A 21949-nucleotide genomic window follows, 5' to 3' on the forward strand; every position below is an offset into this window, starting at 1 on the left:
TTGGGAGAAGGAGTGGCTCAGTGAGTAAAGACACACACTGGCACTGAGAGTTTGAAGCAGGGGAGTCTGGTTCAATTCCCGGTGTCGGCTCCTTGTGACCTTGGGCAAGTCACTTTATCTCCCTGTGCCTCAGGCGGCAAAAAATAAATTGTAAGTTCCATGGGCCAGGGACCTCAGCCTGAAAAATGTGTCTGTAAAGCGCTGTGTACAACTAGCAGCGCTATACATGAACATGCTCATATTATAATTATTATTATTATTATTATTATTGTTACATAGTTTCGACAGTCATACGTTCCATTACACAATAGAATACACAAATGTGTTAGCAGAGTGGGAATGGTTGTTATATATAAAACACACCATGCCATAAAATGATAGTAGTCATTAAAGAACACTCAATAAAAATTCATGAGGCACTATTTTGCAACATCATTATGTTAATTAAGTGCTTATGCAATATAGGCATAAGGGTATCACATTTTTAATTGTTTGTTAATAAGCGCTGCAAGCAATATAAAATTAGTTCCATATGTAGTATAGTAGTCGGTGCCTCCTCCTCACAATCATCTCATATAAAGGTAGACTCTTCTGAAATCATACATTGATCCGATTGTATCTTCCCTGACATCTCTGAAATACAGCAAACACATGATGGTCAAATATGGCACCTTACTATATATGTATCCGTGACAACGCGTTACACAGCTCTATATGATTGTGTACATACACACGTCACTCACTTATATGTTAGAACTACAAGTGTACATCAGTATGTAATGTTTATTTAAATTTGTAGCAGGCATAACTACTGTATGTATATGAAGTGAACGTTGCCTGTATACTGAAAAATGTGCGCGCACATCTTAGTGTGCGCACGCACTTCACGCTTGGCTCCACTAACTGTTAGCGCATGCGCAAAACAAAGCGTACGTTGTGCGTTCAATACATCTTGAAAATACCATTAAACATAAAATCTTTATTTCAAATACAATGAAGACGAAACTACATTCGTTCTAAACGAGTACATCTGTATTCTTTTTAAACAGACGTGTTTGGACAGAAAGGACGGCCGATATAACACAATGCGCAAATGCAATACGTGTGACGTCATGTTAAACCAGCGTGAAACGCACGCTAACACTCCTCCCACTCAATTAACATTCGGCTAACGCCCAGTTGACGCCTACAAACACTGAGCCGCACACATGACACACTGCAGTTACCGTTACTATAATAAAACATGACAGCCAATAGGCTTTGAGGCGCGCACGTCGCTTGGGGGCGGGACTTACATCCGTAATCCTTTTTAAGGACGCCTTGGCCCATGACAAGGGTCCCACGTCATACGTGGTGGACCCGGTTTTAAATGTTGTAGATGTTGCATGATAACAAAACAGGTATGTGTTAGAGTTAGGGTAAAATGTTGCTAATATGTTTTAAGGGATAGGAAAGTACGTATATTTATTCCGTCAGCAATGTGTACTACTCTTTCACGTTCTACTATATTGTATTAGGAAACAATGTGTTTGTGATCGCTACATGTTATGCAGTGTGCAATGTTACGCTGTATCCACGCATTGAAAGTGAAAATGGTGGTTACAAAAAAAAAAAAAAGTTTAAACGCAGAGTCAACGCATAACGATTGTTATATTTACCATTCTTCTAGAATTAACTCTTCGTCTGCCTGCAACTGGTCGCTCCAGAAATGCAAGGCATTTTCATCCACGCTTGACCCAAACGCTGAATCCAGTATGTCACACATCTCCTCCATGAAGCGCTCATAGTAATCGCCACAGCTTTCTTCAAACAATTGGTCCGGTTGTAGGTTCATTTCTTCGGGTACCCATTCCAATGCATTTTCTGCTGAAAGGCTTGCTACATAATCATAGTAGTTTTGTTCTTGTACAATGTGGGTTTCTGGAATGGAGGGTGCAGATATTGCAGCAGCTATCGATTCACACGGAACAGTAGTAGCGGATCCATTGCTATTGGCATTAGGAATAAATATGCCTTTAAGCACAATATGTGTGCCCTCTTTGACGGTGAAATGTTTTTCCTTCGCAATCTTCCAGAAACCATACTTGTCTTCTAGCTTATCCTGCACAAGTTCAAAACAGTCATTAGTTGATAAAGTGAATCTTACTGAGGAATTAAAATTGCGCGCATGCCCACGGTCTTGGTAATAAGGATATTTAGCTCGAATCAAATCATAGATTTGGTGTGTGCTTGCTTTGTGTCCGCAAGTTGATAAAATTGCTTCTGATACCATGTATTTATACCCTAACTGCGGATTTTGATTTTTAACCAATTCTTCAGCCATTGCAGATTAGCACAAAAGATGTGTGCAGGTATCTGTCCTTTGCTCATAAAAATGAAACTGCTCAATGGCTAACAAATTTCTGTGTTTCCTTTTCAAGGTCAACAAAAGTATAAACTTTTACTCCTCATTTCAAACGCCAATTGGATTTGTAGTTTTAATTGGGTGAACATTTGTGGTTTGTGATAGCCGCTTGTGGGACAAACATGTATCCTTTTTTTTATCTCGTTTCTGAAAACATTCCTACACTTGTAATTAAGTAACATTGAGTTTTCTTGCAAAATAACAAAGAGCACTGTGTGAAAATAGTGCTTAGACAGCCATATCAGTAAATACACACACCTGCAAAATGAAATGTTTCTTTCCCGCATACATTTCTGTGTGTATTTGAAAGTCTGGTTAACTCCCTGTCTGCATGAGTTTAAATACGTGTGTATCTATATATATATATATATATATATATATACATATATCTCTCTGATAAATATATATATATTTAAAGTGTATATTGTACTATATGTATATTGTGTGTATATATATATATATATATATATATATATATGTATATATATATATATATATATATATATATATAGTGTGTATATATATATATATAGTGTGTATATATATATATATATATATATATATATATATATATATATAGTGTGTGTGTGTGTGTATATATATATATATATGTGTGTGTGTGTGTGTATGTATATATATATATATATATATATATATATATATATATATATATATATATATATATATAATGTATATATATTTTTTTTATATTGCAGGAGTACACACAACATATTGATGGCAGTAAGTAGGCCTTGTATGAAACCTATTTAAATGGTGATAAACATGAGTAAATTAAGTAATAAACATTTGTTTGCGCCCAATACTGTTAGAGGCTCACACTTAGTATAGTTTTCAAACATTAGGCCTGTATTATTAAAATACTGTGTTTTCACAAGGAAGCATGAAGTGTATGTTTTTTGTAAATACATCTATACCAGTTTAGATAGTAATATACACACACACACACACACACACACACACACACACACACACACACACACACACACACACACACACACACACACACACACACACACACACACACACACACACACACACACACACACACACACACACACACACACACACACACACACACAGTGTGTGTCTGTGTGTGTGTGTGCATATATGCATACATACTACATATATATTAGTATAAATTCAGAGATGTTCTTGAAACAAGAACACATAAATGATTAAAGGACAACATTACAATGCCCAAGCAAGGCAAAGGTAAGTAATATTTTACACATAATCCTGCTGTACACGTACAAGAAAGATGTTTGCAGTTAAATAGGTTTTTTTTTAATTGCATGTGAATAATATGCACATGCAATGATTACACTGGCGACACACTTTATTCGAGCTTGGCTAGTCCCACGAATTCGGGTATACCCGGGTGTATTGAGGTTTGTGACTGTTTTCTGCCCGAGTGCATTGAGTTATTTTCCAAGCAGGGATTGAAGCATTTTATTCCCGCTGGCTGCAATACTGCACAGTATATATATATAAACTGCATTACAATTCATGAATTTATGCCATCTGGTAGACACGCGAAGCATTGCAGCCTATTAAATCCTAATCATTATCATTTAACAGATCAGCCGCCCATCAGCCAGGCATGAACCCAGGCTGGGAAGGCAAATGCAACGGGGCTTGTCAGAGGTTAGGAGCGGCGCATTCCAGGTATCTGCCAGGTACATACCGGGTATTTGCTCGAATAAAGTGTGTCGGTGCAGTACATCAAGTAACACACCCAAATGCAATGTTTTGCTGCAAAGTCAATGGCAGCTTCTCTAAACTTAGCAACTGGCTCCTGGTGGACCATTACTGAACAGACGATTAATACATCAATATTTATAACACTATTCTTTAATTAGGACTGTTAACAATTCCAAAACTTCACGTGTACAAGAACATACTTGAAAGTTTGGAAACAACACAGTCTTCTGCATACATACAATATTAATTAGATAATCTGAAGTCAACAAAACAAGGCCAAAGACATATTTAGTGAATTATAACATTTATTTTTTTTGTTCCTTTTGAGATCGAGTAACAGGCCTGCTTGTTGTCTCTTGTATTTTCCTTTTTCGTTTGGCAACAACTTTAGCCACAACAGAGCCACTTTGACTGGCCTCTGGCACTTCACGGGCAGGGCTTGTGGCCAGTGACTCACCTACAGGGCTTTTGGGCAGTGACTGTTCACCTACAGGGCTTTTGGGCAGTGACTCACCTACAGGGCTTTTGGGCAGTGACTGTTCACCTACAGGGCTTTTGGGCAGTGACTGTTCACCGACAGGGCTTTTGGGCAGTGACTCACTTACAGGGCTTGTGGGTAGTGACTGTTCACGGACAGGGCTTGTGGCCAGTGACTCACCGACAGGGCTTGTGCCCACTGACACATGTGAGCAAGTTGGTAGACACTGCACAAGTGATGGTTGCTCTGTTTCATGTGTGTCTTTTTTTGTTTTTGACCAAAAACTGGTCAGTAGTAACTGCTTGTGTTTTGTTTGTGTCGCCTCCTTTGTAGGTGTCAGCTGCTGATTTTGTACCGATGGCAGCGGTAGCATGTCGTCAGGAACCTGCACAGCAATGTCTGCTACTTGACCGGTAACATTCGGACCTGGTGAATGAAGATCAGAAGCATGTGGTGAAAACTGACCAGCATGAACAGATCCTGCCTGTGAGGTGTTCAAGTTGAATTGTGGTACATTAGTCATTCTCAAGTAATTAGCTTGTGTTTGCTGAACAACTAATGCTTCGAATGAGGTGTTGATTTTTTGCAACTGTTTAGGCACTTCAATGAAGACTCTGTGGAGATGTGCCAATTGTGAAACTGTTTCTTCCTGCAGTGCAATCATCCTTTCCAGCACTGTCATCAGGTCAGAATGGCGACGATTTTCTGCTTCCACAATTTTTCCCTCAGAAGCTACAATTGCATCGTATGTGGTATTTGCTGGACGATTTGGCGGTAAAACAGTTTCAATTGGAACCTCTTCATGGTCACTTGCTTGTATTTGTGTGTCTATGGCGGCATCATCATCATCATCATCATCATAATCCTCATCATCATGTTCTACAAATAAATGTACACATTATTAAATGGCATGTTAATCTCTGCTGTGTTACTATGTAATTCTACTGTGTCATAAGTAACAACTAACATGTTTCCATACGTTTTATAACCTCACATTAAAAACTACCTTGACTTAAGAATAATGTTTGGACTCAGTATGAAATATGAGTGAATAAAAACTTGCTGTAAACTCACAACTACTACATGATAGTTAACATCACTAACACAATACATGTTGCCTTACACTTCATTTTCACTGACACGAAGTAATCCTATTTAAAGAAGATGTGCAAAACAAAGAATGAACATGACAACATAACATATAGAAGAGCACATATTATATGGCCACCAACTGATACACTCACCTTCTAGGTGTGTTGAGCTGGCTGACCCAGGTGAAGACACTTGTTCCGTCTCAGGTGACACATGTCCTTCAGGGGCAACTATATATAACAATAACATAAGTTTTACATTTACATGTGTAAATATTGAACAAACAGTTATTGTATGTTCTGTATTTATGAGTACCTAACAGCATCATTTCCTTAACTCAAAATGTGTGTGTGAAAGTGAACATAAATAGTTGTAATAACAATGTACATGCCTGTGTACTTAGAACTTTTGAGTTCCCTAACATAAAACATACTATGTTTCTGCAGTAATGCGTGAGGATAAATAGATTAAATTTGAACATAAAAATCATATGTTGTGTAGTGATATCAGTATCATAATGTACATAACTATCATGAGATGACCATTCACAATGGTTATCATGAAGGTGGTCATATTGCAAAAAGTGTTGTTTTTGGTAGAGGATATGTGTGGTACATTAATATAAGATGTGGCACACCTGAATGTGGCTGTCACTCAACAAGACAACACATGCAGTGTGTGATAATGTGTTGTTGATAGTAGTTCAACTATAGATATGAGTGAACTAATGTGTGACGTACGCTTTGATAAGTAATGAGTTGTTGGGGCATTTAGTAGCTAAAGTGAAGCTTTCAAATGAGTGTGATTAACTTCAGTTGTGCTAGTCAGGTTGTAATAACGGTATTCCCTTCCCCAAAAAGCCTAATCAGCCACACCTTTCAATTACTTGAAACAGGTGAAAATGGTGTGAACTAAGTTGACCCTAAAATGAGCCTGTAATTTGTGTGTGTGCTGAACCCCACCCCCTCTGTTGAAGTGTATGCTGTGATGAGATATTAATTGCAGCTGCTTTAACACAATGGTAGATGAGCTAAATAGTCGTGTGCAGTTTTAAAGTTATGAAAACAATGACATAACATATGATACGTGTGCCTCATTATGCTGTCTGTATATGAGTTAAAGCAAAAATGGACCTTTTCATAAACAACTATAGATGTGTTAGTGCAAGTGATGTTTGTAGGCAGTTGCATGCAATATATTTGATGCATGCTTAAAATAGGCAGTAATGTCATGTTTGTCGGAGTAAAATAAATAAAATACACAATAATATTATACATATTTATGTTCTGTACCTGTAGCTAGTAATAATTTCTCATTAACATGTGTTACAGATGTGTACTACCCTGTTGTTCCCCATCTTCGCCCACCATCAATTGCTTCCACTGCAGCAATGCATTTTGGGAATTCACATGTAAATGAGCACGCAATGGCACGTGCTATATTAGTTACTGCTTTTAGTAGGACTACAACATATATGTTTATTTTGAGATATATATATATATACAGAATCAGACATATAGATATATATAGATGCAGGTATGCTTATATTGTGAAGACAGTATAAAAAGCAGTGTAAATATGCAAAATAACTGTAAGCAACGACACGCCTAGTACAGTAATATTTCTCACCTGGTGGAAATTGTGAGGGATAAATTCCAATATCACGGTCACCAGGTAAGCCTTCCACGACGACGGGAAGTAATTTTGCCCGAAGCAGCTCCTCCAATGGAGTTAATATCAGACGTTGTGGTGTCGGCCCACCTCCAGTGCCAGTAGCATGCACGCGTTGGTCTTGTATTTTCTTTTTCAATTTTGACCTAATATCATCAAATCTTTTCCGACAATGATACTTGTCCCTGACACTATTCCCACACGCATTGACACCAATGACTATTGTGTCCCACATTTCTTTTTTGCTTGATGAACTTGTCCGCCCTTGAAAAAAATACAAAATATATGAGGTTAATTAATAATAATAGAAGCACCAGTTTCCTACACTGCTAGCTGTTCCAAGAGATAGCAAACATGCTGTTTTAGGTGTAATATGTGAAGCACATGAGCATTCACTACTAAACCTATACATGTAAGCAAAGTTGCATTAATATTGTATGCAGTTATGGCAAATTGTACGCCTGAGTTTTGTTGTCCTTGTAACGCATGATAAAAAGCTGTGTTTCCACACTAATTAACATAGAAATATATTCTGTACCCATATTTGCATATGAACAAAACTCAGATGACCTACGATCACATGTATTTGAAGAATAAATGTAAAGGTACACTTACCTACTAAATGTCCATAGATACTGTCATAGTGCTCCAGAATGCCAGTGACAAGAGCTGTATTTTCCTGGTCATTGAAGCGAGGATTACGTGGCTTCTCCACACGTTTCTTCCGAGCAGGTTTAGGGTCAGAGTTTGGCTGGTGCTGACTGGACTCTCCTTCTTCCAATGGAAGAGCCTAAAAAAGCTGGCCACCAGCAAGCACGCCACCACCAGACACCCCATCAGCAACTGCGCCACCAGCAGCACTCCCAGCACCAGCACTCCCACTCCTAGCACCAGCACTCCCACTCCTAGCACCAGCACTCCCACTCCCAGCACCAGCACTCCCACTCCCAGCAACAGCACTCCCACTCCCAGCAACAGCACTCCCACTCCCAGCAACAGCACTCCCACTCCCAGCACTAGCACTCCCACTCCCAGCAACAGCACTCACACTCCCAGCAACAGCACTCACACTCCCAGCAACAGCACTCACACTCCCAGCAACACCACTCGCAGCACCAGCACTCCCACTCCCAGCAACACCACTCGCACTCCCAGCAACATCACTCCCCTGAACAGTACGTTCACTCCGACGCGTACTCGCACAAGTAGCACTCCCACTCCCACCAGCATCACTCTTCCCACGCTTTGCGGGCATACTTCCAGCACTCACAAAAAACAGACAAGAAATGTACAGCCAATCACACGAAACACTTCCACATATAAAACAAGACAAAGATATAAACAAAACAACAATGGACAAAGCTCACCCAATACACAACAAGTCTCTCAGTCAATATGCAAATCTTCAATCAGCCAGCTCTGTGCGTCTCTCTCTCTCTCTCACTCCCAACAACACAGAGAATGATTAGCAGTACACGTTGCCTTTAAATATGGCGCGCTATCCAATACATGCTTGTTTCGCCTGATTCAGCAAGATTTGTGATTGGGCAACCTAACAGCACCCCGCCACGCACGCCGATACACCTGTGTGTGATCGGCTAATCATCGTGAGAGTGGGCGGATTTGATTTTGAATGTATTCGGCACTTACTGCATACGGAGAGGAAAAATCGCCAATAACATGCCTAATCGGTAAGCTTGCCGATTTCACATAATCGACGCTTACTGCATGAGGCCCTAAGACTACTATTTATAAAGCTACCAATGACAGAGCTACAGATCAAAACCAACTCTAACACCACACTAGCCCCTGTCACTAGTTTTAAATATCTTGGCATATGGTTTGACTCCCATTTAACTTTTGGGTTGCATATTGATACTCTGACATCCAAAACCTATGCCAAATGAGGTGTACTATATACAGTAGGAACAAATCCTCCCTAAGACCGCTGGTGAACAACCGCATCGCACAGCAGATGCTAATGCCAATTATAGACTATGGTACAGCACCCCAAACTCACCTTAGCACGCTAAACACCCTCTACAACTCAATATGTCACTTTATACTACAGTGTAATTACAATATATATCACTTAAAAATGCTCCAAGATCTAAATGGTCTTTCCTTGAGTAAAGGCGCAAAGTATATTTTTCCTGTATTGCCTTCAAATATTTTCTGGGCAATCTGCCCGCATACTGTATTTGAACATGCTCCTAACCCCCACCACATGCAGCACTTATTACCTGAGATCAGACTCAAAAAGACTGTTCATGGTCCAAGTTACAACAAGGTATCCGGCTGCTCGTCATTCTCTTACCGTGCACCTCACAACTGGAACAACCTACCAGAGACTCTTAAAATTGCCTCCTGTATAAGTAATTTCAAGACTTCAGCTGTCTCTCATTTTAATCTTGTCTATAACTGTTACATACGCCCATAATCTTATCTCTAACTGTCCTGAAATATCTATAAATGTAATGTATTACCTCTGTACATTTAATGTAACATATATTGTCACCATAACTCTGTGCCCAGGACACACTTGAAAACGAGAGGCAATAATGTATTTTCTGGTAAAACATTTTCTAAATAAAAACAAATAAATACATTTCTTATTGACACACTATGGGGTAGATCCTCAAAAGTTGGTTAAATGTTTATCAATACATTAAATGGTATTAATGTGATGATAATTCATAACACATATCTACAAAGGTGATTAGCGTTACAATGTACTCATGTTAACTTGAAACATATCAGATGGATAACTTTTAGTAGACATCCGGGTTACTCATATGTTAATCATATGTTATTGAGCTGTTAACCTAATAATGCAGAACCACAAAGCTCTGTTCATGTTAGCGCATGGAAATAACACTACAATAATTAGGTCACACCAAAACATGTCATCACTCCAATCCAGACCATCATTATTATATTGTTATTTCAGGAATAATCTACAAGGAAAAGCGGCAGGTTTTAACTGCTGTCCACATGATTGTGCTGAGTGTAGGACTTAACCCATTCATTATGTGTCATACAAAGATATACAGCTTAACCCCGTTATAGCGCGATCTGCTAAAACACAGATCCGCTTATAACACGGTCTGAGCGTGGCTCCCGAACATCTCCTACCTTTCTTTCTCCTGGCACCACCATGCAGGCTGAGGACGCGACCCAGCTCCTCAAGCTGGTGCCGCACGAATTACATCAATTTTTTTTAAACATCCAGCTTTATTGGTAACAGACACACACATGGAGACACACACACATCAACCCCCCCTCACCCCGGTCTCTTGACATAGCCCTTTAGATCCACCCACAAGTCTTTAACGGCCACCCACAAGTCTTTAACGGCATACAAGACCTGCCTTACACTGTTCATAAGACTTTCTATCGTGAAAAGGCTATAAAAGGAGGAATAGCACAAAATGTTTTATTCTAAGAACACAAACAGCTCAATCAAATGAGAACTGGGTTTTTGGGGAGTTGTTGATTGACTGCTTCTTTTGAAACTGAAGCATTCCTTTCCACTAACCCGTCTTGCAAAGGCTTTCAAAATATTATATATAAAAAAAGTGATACAATACTCATCACTAAAAATATAATTCCTAAATAGCATAAGCAGCGTGTTGCAAGTGCATGTAAATGCATTAAGTACATTATAGTCTTTCTTGTAATTTATCAAAAGATAAATGTAACCAACGTTGACAAATGTTTCATGGACACATTACACAGAAACCCTGTTGCCTATTTACATTGTTTCCAAATTGGGCTACTGGTAATATTCAAATTAATGATAGTGTTATGTTAACTAAACTTATAAGTTGCTGTTTTTTTTTTAACATCCAGCTTTATTGGTTACAGACACACACACACACACACACACACACACACACACACACACACACACACACACACACACACACACACACACACACACACACACACACACACACACACACACACACACACACACACACACACACACACACACACCCCCGAGATGGCTGACCCATGGTGTCGATCCACAGCACCCTGCTCTGGGTAGGTCCTGCATGGGTGTGCCGCAGACATGGAACCCCTGATCGCGGCGGCCATTTTCCCTCATGATCCCCATTATAATGCGGTCACATTATGTGGACCCCAAGCACCGCGTTACAATGGGGTTATTAAACTATTAAAGTTATGGTGGGTAAAAAAAGTGACAAAAACCCTCCCAGCATACATGGGTGACAATGGGGAAAGACAGGGTTGCAGACATGTCTAAGACATGCAAATGAACATACAGTTATATTTACAGTTGCTTTATGCTTTACTGTGGAGGGTTTTTGTCACTTTTTTTACCCACCATAACCTTAATAGTAGTGGTGATTACCTAGTCTAGTCTCAAACCTGCTTAGCCATTAAGACCAAGCTCACACTGATGATACCCATCAAGGTTGAAACATGTCTGTGAGTGGGTTTAATGGCTTTGCATCTCATCCCAGCCTCTGTCTAAAAGCTGTGTTTAAAACAGCATGCATTGGCTTGAGGATTGGCTTGTGTAATAGGAGCTTGAGACAAAAGGTGGCACTGAGTGCTCATTTGCATGTCATTTCCCAGAATCCCTTGCTGCAGTGGAAGCGCTGTATGCTGGGTGACAATGGGGAAAGACAGGGTTGCAGACGTGTCTAAGACATGCAAATGAACATACAGTAATATTTACAGTTGCTTTATGCTTTACTGTGGAGGGTTTTTGTCACTTTTTTTTACCTTCCATAGCTCAAAGGGAAAAAGTAAATGGAAAAAACTTATCTGATCAGTCGTGGTGCTCACTGTGCGGCCAGGATCACCATCCAGCAACAAAAAATAGATAAATACCCAATATCAAAGAATCTGGAGCACTCACAAATTCAAAAAATATAATTTAATGAAGTAACACAGGCATCAGGGGGTAATCACAGAAAAAAGAATAATAAATATCCCAGGAGAAGGAAGAGAAGCGTCATGGCTGATGGAAGGAGCGGGGGGCCCGATCACAGGTTGGGGTAGGTGACAAGTGCGTCGCGGATCACGGTTCCTTACACACTCCCGGCAGTTACTTCCTGGTTTGTGACGTCACAGAGTCACGTCTCACGATATTTGGGGTTGAACTCATTATAAATAGTAAAATAATAAAATTTAAAAAGCACTGTTAACTTAAAAAGACCAATTATCCAATTCTGCATTTAGCCCATCAGGCATCAAAGATGTCAACTTAAAAATCCAATATATTTCTCTCATAGAGAGGATTTTTACTATGTATCCGCCTCTCCAGTTGGTTTCTACACATTCAATCACCCTGTATTTTGACTCAGAGGATCGCTTCCATGTTTCAGACTAAAATGTTTGGACACACTGTGCGTTTGCAATTATTTTCTTATATTTCCAATGTGCTCCAGTATGCGGACATGCACTGGTCTTGTATTGCGTCCGACATACTGGGGCCCACATGGACATTCTAATAAATATATAACATTCTTAGATTTACAGTTTGCAAATTGTTCATTCTTGAATATTTTTCCAGTCCTGGAAGATTTAAAATTCAATTTCCCATTGGACCCATGCTTAAAATCTTTGCAAGCAATACACTTGTAAAAACCATTATTTTTTTGAAGGATCCAGTTGTTTGGGTCATCTTTTTTATTTTTATTGCCATTCTTAAAAACACTGGGTGCAAGTTTATTCTTTAGATTATTGGCTTTTAAAAAAAAATGACTTGTGAGTGTTCGGGTAAGGTGTTGCCTAAAATTGTATTTTTTTAAAAATAGACCAGTGTTTTTCTAAAAGTGTTTTATCTTTCCGTCATCATTATTATATTTTGTAATAAATGTAGTCTTAAAATCCATTATGGAGTTTTTATCTTTCTGTTTATGTTTTAACAATTCATCTCTGTTAAGTTTATTACATTTATCAAAAGCTGTTTTTATAATGTCATCATCATATTCACTTTCTATTAATTTATTTTTTAATACTTCTGCAAGAAGATTTCATTCTTGGTGCAATTACGTTTTATCCTATGGAGCTGGCCAAATGGTACAATTTTTATCCATTGGGGGTGATGACAGCTGGATTTTTTAATATACAGTAGCTACAGTATTACTATCAACGGTCTTGAAAAATGTTTTTGTGTTAATTTGTCCATCTTCTATATAAATTAACAAATCTAAAATGTCTATCTCTACCCTGCTCCATTTATGAGTAAATTAAAATTAAAATCATTAATATTAATATAACCCAAATATATATATATAATTATAAATATATAATTCATTCCCCTTCCAGATAAAAAACACGTTGTCTATATATCTGTGCCAGGAGACCAGATCCGCGCCATGTGGGTTGTGGTTCCATATATACTCACACTCACCATAAAAATATTTTCGTAACAAGGTGCGAACCTACTCCCCATGGCAGTCACACTTTTTGTAGATAAAATTCATTATCAAACCAAAAATAATAATGTTTCAATATAAAATCAATCCGCTTAATTAAAAAATTGGCATGACAAACAGTTGCAAGTCCCTGGTCATGTTTGATGACTGAATATAGGGAAGTTACGTCGAGGGTCACCCAAATAGAATGTAACCCCCACTTAATGTCCTTAAGATGAGTGATTAAATCACCAGAATCCAAGATAAAAGATGGGAGACTCCTCACAAATGGATGTAAATATTTATCAATATATTAAGACAGACAAACTCCCTAAGATCCGGAGGGTCGACCAATGTCTCACGGACCTTTGGGAGATGGTCAAAAGCTGGAATGATAGGTCATGGATTAACCAAGAACTTAATTTCCTCTTTATTCAAAACATTGGTGATCTTACCCAACTCAATCAAATCCAAAAAGGGCTTGAGGAACACATTTGTGGGGTCAGCTGGTAGCTCAGAGTAGGTTGTAGTATCCCCAAGTTGGCAATAAGCCTCCTTGAGGTAACAAGCCCTACTCTGAACCATCACCGGCCCACCCTTGTTGGCATTCTTGATAACTAGCAAATAGTTCCTTTGTAAGGATTTAATTGCTAGTTTTTCCTCATGGCTCATGTTATCCCTTAAAGAATGTGAAAAAGAGAAACCTTCTGCTAATAGACGTAAATCACTAGATTTTTGAAAGTCGTTAAATAATGGCTTTTGGCGAATTGGGGATGGAAGATGGATTTTCCGTTCAGGTGGGATTTCTAGTTACTAAATTCGGGTACAAATACATTATACAATATCCTGAGGAGGTGTATTACATACAAAGTAGAATTATGTTATATTTAATAAGTAGTCTACATTTGTTTTTAATATTCAATATAATGTATTCCTTTTTGTTATTATGGCATGATGTTTGTGTTTCATATGTGTTTATGGTCATGTTCTGTTTATGTGATATGGTTGCGTATAAAGGGGTCCCCACTAATTGTTTCACATATTTTAGCCCTTTGCTCAATAAATAGGCCTATTTAAGAAGTGATGTTTGAGCAGACAGTCATTCTTTAATAAAGTGCTGTCCAGGCATGAAACGCGTTAGAGGATTATTCTGTTATGTGTCTCTAGGCATCATGCCGAATAAATAAATTATTCATTTTGAACCTGCCTGCAGCTCGAATCCTTTGCAGTGCTCAACCCGACTTTTCTCATATTTACATATGATCATCATTATATTGTCAGCGGCCTGTCTGCCTGGTACAAAGCAAACCTGGTCGGCATGAACCCTCATTTTCCCTCATGATCCCCATTATAATGCGGTCACATTATGTGGACCCCAAGCACCGCGTTACAATGGGGTTATTAAACTATTAAAGTTATGGTGGGTAAAAAAAGTGACAAAAACCCTCCCAGCATACATGGGTGACAATGGGGAAAGACAGGGTTGCAGACATGTCTAAGACATGCAAATGAACATACAGTTATATTTACAGTTGCTTTATGCTTTACTGTGGAGGGTTTTTGTCACTTTTTTTACCCACCATAACCTTAATAGTAGTGGTGATTACCTAGTCTAGTCTCAAACCTGCTTAGCCATTAAGACCAAGCTCACACTGATGATACCCATCAAGATTGAAACATGTCTGTGAGTGGGTTTAATGGCTTTGCATCTCATCCCAGCCTCTGTCTAAAAGCTGTGTTTAAAACAGCATGCATTGGCTTGAGGATTGGCTTGTGTAATAGGAGCTTGAGACAAAAGGTGGCACTGAGTGCTCATTTGCATGTCATTTCCCAGAATCCCTTGCTGCAGTGGAAGCGCTGTATGCTGGGTGACAATGGGGAAAGACAGGGTTGCAGATGTGTCTAAGACATGCAAATGAACATACAGTAATATTTACAGTTGCTTTATGCTTTACTGTGGAGGGTTTTTGTCACTTTTTTTACCTTCCATAGCTCAAAGGGAAAAAGTAAATGGAAAAAACTTATCTGATCAGTCGTGGTGCTCACTGTGCGGCCAGGATCACCATCCAGCAACAAAAAATAGATAAATACCCAATATCAAAGAATCTGGAGCACTCACAAATTCAAAAAATATAATTTAATGAAGTAACACAGGCATCAGGGGGTAATCACAGAAAAAAGAATAATAAATATCCCAGGAGAAGGAAGAGAAGCGTCATGGCTGATGGAAGGAGCGGGGGGCCCGATCACAGGTTGGGGTAGGTGACAAGTGCGTCGCGGATCACGGTTCCTTACACACTCCCGGCAGTTACTTCCTGGTTTGTGACGTCACAGAGTCACGTCTCACGATATTTGGGGTTGAACTCATTATAAATAGTAAAATAATAAAATTTAAAAAGCACTGTTAACTTAAAAAGACCAATTATCCAATTCTGCATTTAGCCCATCAGGCATCAAAGATGTCAACTTAAAAATCCAATATATTTCTCTCATAGAGAGGATTTTTACTATGTATCCGCCTCTCCAGTTGGTTTCTACACATTCAATCACCCTGTATTTTGACTCAGAGGATCGCTTCCATGTTTCAGACTAAAATGTTTGGACACACTGTGCGTTTGCAATTATTTTCTTATATTTCCAATGTGCTCCAGTATGCGGACATGCACTGGTCTTGTATTGCGTCCGACATACTGGGGCCCACATGGACATTCTAATAAATATATAACATTCTTAGATTTACAGTTTGCAAATTGTTCATTCTTGAATATTTTTCCAGTCCTGGAAGATTTAAAATTCAATTTCCCATTGGACCCATGCTTAAAATCTTTGCAAGCAATACACTTGTAAAAACCATTATTTTTTTGAAGGATCCAGTTGTTTGGGTCATCTTTTTTATTTTTATTGCCATTCTTAAAAACACTGGGTGCAAGTTTATTCTTTAGATTATTGGCTTTTAAAAAAAAATGACTTGTGAGTGTTCGGGTAAGGTGTTGCCTAAAATTGTATTTTTTTAAAAATAGACCAGTGTTTTTCTAAAAGTGTTTTATCTTTCCGTCATCATTATTATATTTTGTAATAAATGTAGTCTTAAAATCCATTATGGAGTTTTTATCTTTCTGTTTATGTTTTAACAATTCATCTCTGTTAAGTTTATTACATTTATCAAAAGCTGTTTTTATAATGTCATCATCATATTCACTTTCTATTAATTTATTTTTTAATACTTCTGCAAGAAGATTTCATTCTTGGTGCAATTACGTTTTATCCTATGGAGCTGGCCAAATGGTACAATTTTTATCCATTGGGGGTGATGACAGCTGGATTTTTTAATATACAGTAGCTACAGTATTACTATCAACGGTCTTGAAAAATGTTTTTGTGTTAATTTGTCCATCTTCTATATAAATTAACAAATCTAAAATGTCTATCTCTACCCTGCTCCATTTATGAGTAAATTAAAATTAAAATCATTAATATTAATATAACCCAAATATATATATATAATTATAAATATATAATTCATTCCCCTTCCAGATAAAAAACACGTTGTCTATATATCTGTGCCAGGAGACCAGATCCGCGCCATGTGGGTTGTGGTTCCATATATACTCACACTCACCATAAAAATATTTTCGTAACAAGGTGCGAACCTACTCCCCATGGCAGTCACACTTTTTGTAGATAAAATTCATTATCAAACCAAAAATAATAATGTTTCAATATAAAATCAATCCGCTTAATTAAAAAATTGGCATGACAAACAGTTGCAAGTCCCTGGTCATGTTTGATGACTGAATATAGGGAAGTTACGTCGAGGGTCACCCAAATAGAATGTAACCCCCACTTAATGTCCTTAAGATGAGTGATTAAATCACCAGAATCCAAGATAAAAGATGGGAGACTCCTCACAAATGGATGTAAATATTTATCAATATATTAAGACAGACAAACTCCCTAAGATCCGGAGGGTCGACCAATGTCTCACGGACCTTTGGGAGATGGTCAAAAGCTGGAATGATAGGTCATGGATTAACCAAGAACTTAATTTCCTCTTTATTCAAAACATTGGTGATCTTACCCAACTCAATCAAATCCAAAAAGGGCTTGAGGAACACATTTGTGGGGTCAGCTGGTAGCTCAGAGTAGGTTGTAGTATCCCCAAGTTGGCAATAAGCCTCCTTGAGGTAACAAGCCCTACTCTGAACCATCACCGGCCCACCCTTGTTGGCATTCTTGATAACTAGCAAATAGTTCCTTTGTAAGGATTTAATTGCTAGTTTTTCCTCATGGCTCATGTTATCCCTTAAAGAATGTGAAAAAGAGAAACCTTCTGCTAATAGACGTAAATCACTAGATTTTTGAAAGTCGTTAAATAATGGCTTTTGGCGAATTGGGGATGGAAGATGGATTTTCCGTTCAGGTGGGATTTCTAGTTACTAAATTCGGGTACAAATACATTATACAATATCCTGAGGAGGTGTATTACATACAAAGTAGAATTATGTTATATTTAATAAGTAGTCTACATTTGTTTTTAATATTCAATATAATGTATTCCTTTTTGTTATTATGGCATGATGTTTGTGTTTCATATGTGTTTATGGTCATGTTCTGTTTATGTGATATGGTTGCGTATAAAGGGGTCCCCACTAATTGTTTCACATATTTTAGCCCTTTGCTCAATAAATAGGCCTATTTAAGAAGTGATGTTTGAGCAGACAGTCATTCTTTAATAAAGTGCTGTCCAGGCATGAAACGCGTTAGAGGATTATTCTGTTATGTGTCTCTAGGCATCATGCCGAATAAATAAATTATTCATTTTGAACCTGCCTGCAGCTCGAATCCTTTGCAGTGCTCAACCCGACTTTTCTCATATTTACATATGATCATCATTATATTGTCAGCGGCCTGTCTGCCTGGTACAAAGCAAACCTGGTCGGCATGAACCCTCATTTTCCCTCATGATCCCCATTATAATGCGGTCACATTATGTGGACCCCAAGCACCGCGTTACAATGGGGTTATTAAACTATTAAAGTTATGGTGGGTAAAAAAAGTGACAAAAACCCTCCCAGCATACATGGGTGACAATGGGGAAAGACAGGGTTGCAGACATGTCTAAGACATGCAAATGAACATACAGTTATATTTACAGTTGCTTTATGCTTTACTGTGGAGGGTTTTTGTCACTTTTTTTACCCACCATAACCTTAATAGTAGTGGTGATTACCTAGTCTAGTCTCAAACCTGCTTAGCCATTAAGACCAAGCTCACACTGATGATACCCATCAAGATTGAAACATGTCTGTGAGTGGGTTTAATGGCTTTGCATCTCATCCCAGCCTCTGTCTAAAAGCTGTGTTTAAAACAGCATGCATTGGCTTGAGGATTGGCTTGTGTAATAGGAGCTTGAGACAAAAGGTGGCACTGAGTGCTCATTTGCATGTCATTTCCCAGAATCCCTTGCTGCAGTGGAAGCGCTGTATGCTGGGTGACAATGGGGAAAGACAGGGTTGCAGATGTGTCTAAGACATGCAAATGAACATACAGTAATATTTACAGTTGCTTTATGCTTTACTGTGGAGGGTTTTTGTCACTTTTTTTACCTTCCATAGCTCAAAGGGAAAAAGTAAATGGAAAAAACTTATCTGATCAGTCGTGGTGCTCACTGTGCGGCCAGGATCACCATCCAGCAACAAAAAATAGATAAATACCCAATATCAAAGAATCTGGAGCACTCACAAATTCAAAAAATATAATTTAATGAAGTAACACAGGCATCAGGGGGTAATCACAGAAAAAAGAATAATAAATATCCCAGGAGAAGGAAGAGAAGCGTCATGGCTGATGGAAGGAGCGGGGGGCCCGATCACAGGTTGGGGTAGGTGACAAGTGTGTCGCGGATCACGGTTCCTTACACACTCCCGGCAGTTACTTCCTGGTTTGTGACGTCACAGAGTCACGTCTCACGATATTTGGGGTTGAACTCATTATAAATAGTAAAATAATAAAATTTAAAAAGCACTGTTAACTTAAAAAGACCAATTATCCAATTCTGCATTTAGCCCATCAGGCATCAAAGATGTCAACTTAAAAATCCAATATATTTCTCTCATAGAGAGGATTTTTACTATGTATCCGCCTCTCCAGTTGGTTTCTACACATTCAATCACCCTGTATTTTGACTCAGAGGATCGCTTCCATGTTTCAGACTAAAATGTTTGGACACACTGTGCGTTTGCAATTATTTTCTTATATTTCCAATGTGCTCCAGTATGCGGACATGCACTGGTCTTGTATTGCGTCCGACATACTGGGGCCCACATGGACATTCTAATAAATATATAACATTCTTAGATTTACAGTTTGCAAATTGTTCATTCTTGAATATTTTTCCAGTCCTGGAAGATTTAAAATTCAATTTCCCATTGGACCCATGCTTAAAATCTTTGCAAGCAATACACTTGTAAAAACCATTATTTTTTTGAAGGATCCAGTTGTTTGGGTCATCTTTTTTATTTTTATTGCCATTCTTAAAAACACTGGGTGCAAGTTTATTCTTTAGATTATTGGCTTTTAAAAAAAAATGACTTGTGAGTGTTCGGGTAAGGTGTTGCCTAAAATTGTATTTTTTTTAAAATAGACCAGTGTTTTTCTAAAAGTGTTTTATCTTTCCGTCATCATTATTATATTTTGTAATAAATGTAGTCTTAAAATCCATTATGGAGTTTTTATCTTTCTGTTTATGTTTTAACAATTCATCTCTGTTAAGTTTATTACATTTATCAAAAGCTGTTTTTATAATGTCATCATCATATTCACTTTCTATTAATTTATTTTTTAATACTTCTGCAAGAAGATTTCATTCTTGGTGCAATTACGTTTTATCCTATGGAGCTGGCCAAATGGTACAATTTTTATCCATTGGGGGTGATGACAGCTGGATTTTTTAATATAGCTACAGTATTACTATCAACGGTCTTGAAAAATGTTTTTGTGTTAATTTGTCCATCTTCTATATAAATTAACAAATCTAAAATGTCTATCTCTACCCTGCTCCATTTATGAGTAAATTAAAATTAAAATCATTAATATTAATATAACCCAAATATATATATATAATTATAAATATATAATTCATTCCCCTTCCAGATAAAAAACACGTTGTCTATATATCTGTGCCAGGAGACCAGATCCGCGCCATGTGGGTTGTGGTTCCATATATACTCACACTCACCATAAAAATATTTTCGTAACAAGGTGCGAACCTACTCCCCATGGCAGTCACACTTTTTGTAGATAAAATTCATTATCAAACCAAAAATAATAATGTTTCAATATAAAATCAATCCGCTTAATTAAAAAATTGGCATGACAAACAGTTGCAAGTCCCTGGTCATGTTTGATGACTGAATATAGGGAAGTTACGTCGAGGGTCACCCAAATAGAATGTAACCCCCACTTAATGTCCTTAAGATGAGTGATTAAATCACCAGAATCCAAGATAAAAGATGGGAGACTCCTCACAAATGGATGTAAATATTTATCAATATATTAAGACAGACAAACTCCCTAAGATCCGGAGGGTCGACCAATGTCTCACGGACCTTTGGGAGATGGTCAAAAGCTGGAATGATAGGTCATGGATTAACCAAGAACTTAATTTCCTCTTTATTCAAAACATTGGTGATCTTACCCAACTCAATCAAATCCAAAAAGGGCTTGAGGAACACATTTGTGGGGTCAGCTGGTAGCTCAGAGTAGGTTGTAGTATCCCCAAGTTGGCAATAAGCCTCCTTGAGGTAACAAGCCCTACTCTGAACCATCACCGGCCCACCCTTGTTGGCATTCTTGATAACTAGCAAATAGTTCCTTTGTAAGGATTTAATTGCTAGTTTTTCCTCATGGCTCATGTTATCCCTTAAAGAATGTGAAAAAGAGAAACCTTCTGCTAATAGACGTAAATCACTAGATTTTTGAAAGTCGTTAAATAATGGCTTTTGGCGAATTGGGGATGGAAGATGGATTTTCCGTTCAGGTGGGATTTCTAGTTACTAAATTCGGGTACAAATACATTATACAATATCCTGAGGAGGTGTATTACATACAAAGTAGAATTATGTTATATTTAATAAGTAGTCTACATTTGTTTTTAATATTCAATATAATGTATTCCTTTTTGTTATT

General features: G+C 38.0%; 1 protein-coding gene across 1 annotated transcript; it reads right to left on the bottom strand.

Annotated features, from left to right (window-relative positions):
* Positions 1 to 4376: 4376 nt before the first annotated feature.
* Positions 4377 to 21675, bottom strand: LOC142499319 (uncharacterized). The gene is made up of 5 exons (XM_075608528.1): positions 21459 to 21675; positions 17841 to 18095; positions 14218 to 14472; positions 5849 to 5926; positions 4377 to 5483 (listed from the first exon to the last, which is right to left on the bottom strand). Exons 1-5 carry the CDS (start codon positions 21673 to 21675, stop codon positions 4432 to 4434), a joined length of 1857 nt encoding a protein of 618 aa, XP_075464643.1. The 3' UTR covers positions 4377 to 4431.
* Positions 21676 to 21949: the final 274 nt, after the last annotated feature.

Source organism: Ascaphus truei, chromosome 1 (genome assembly GCF_040206685.1).
Source record: "Ascaphus truei isolate aAscTru1 chromosome 1, aAscTru1.hap1, whole genome shotgun sequence".
Lineage (NCBI taxonomy): Eukaryota > Metazoa > Chordata > Amphibia > Anura > Ascaphidae > Ascaphus > Ascaphus truei.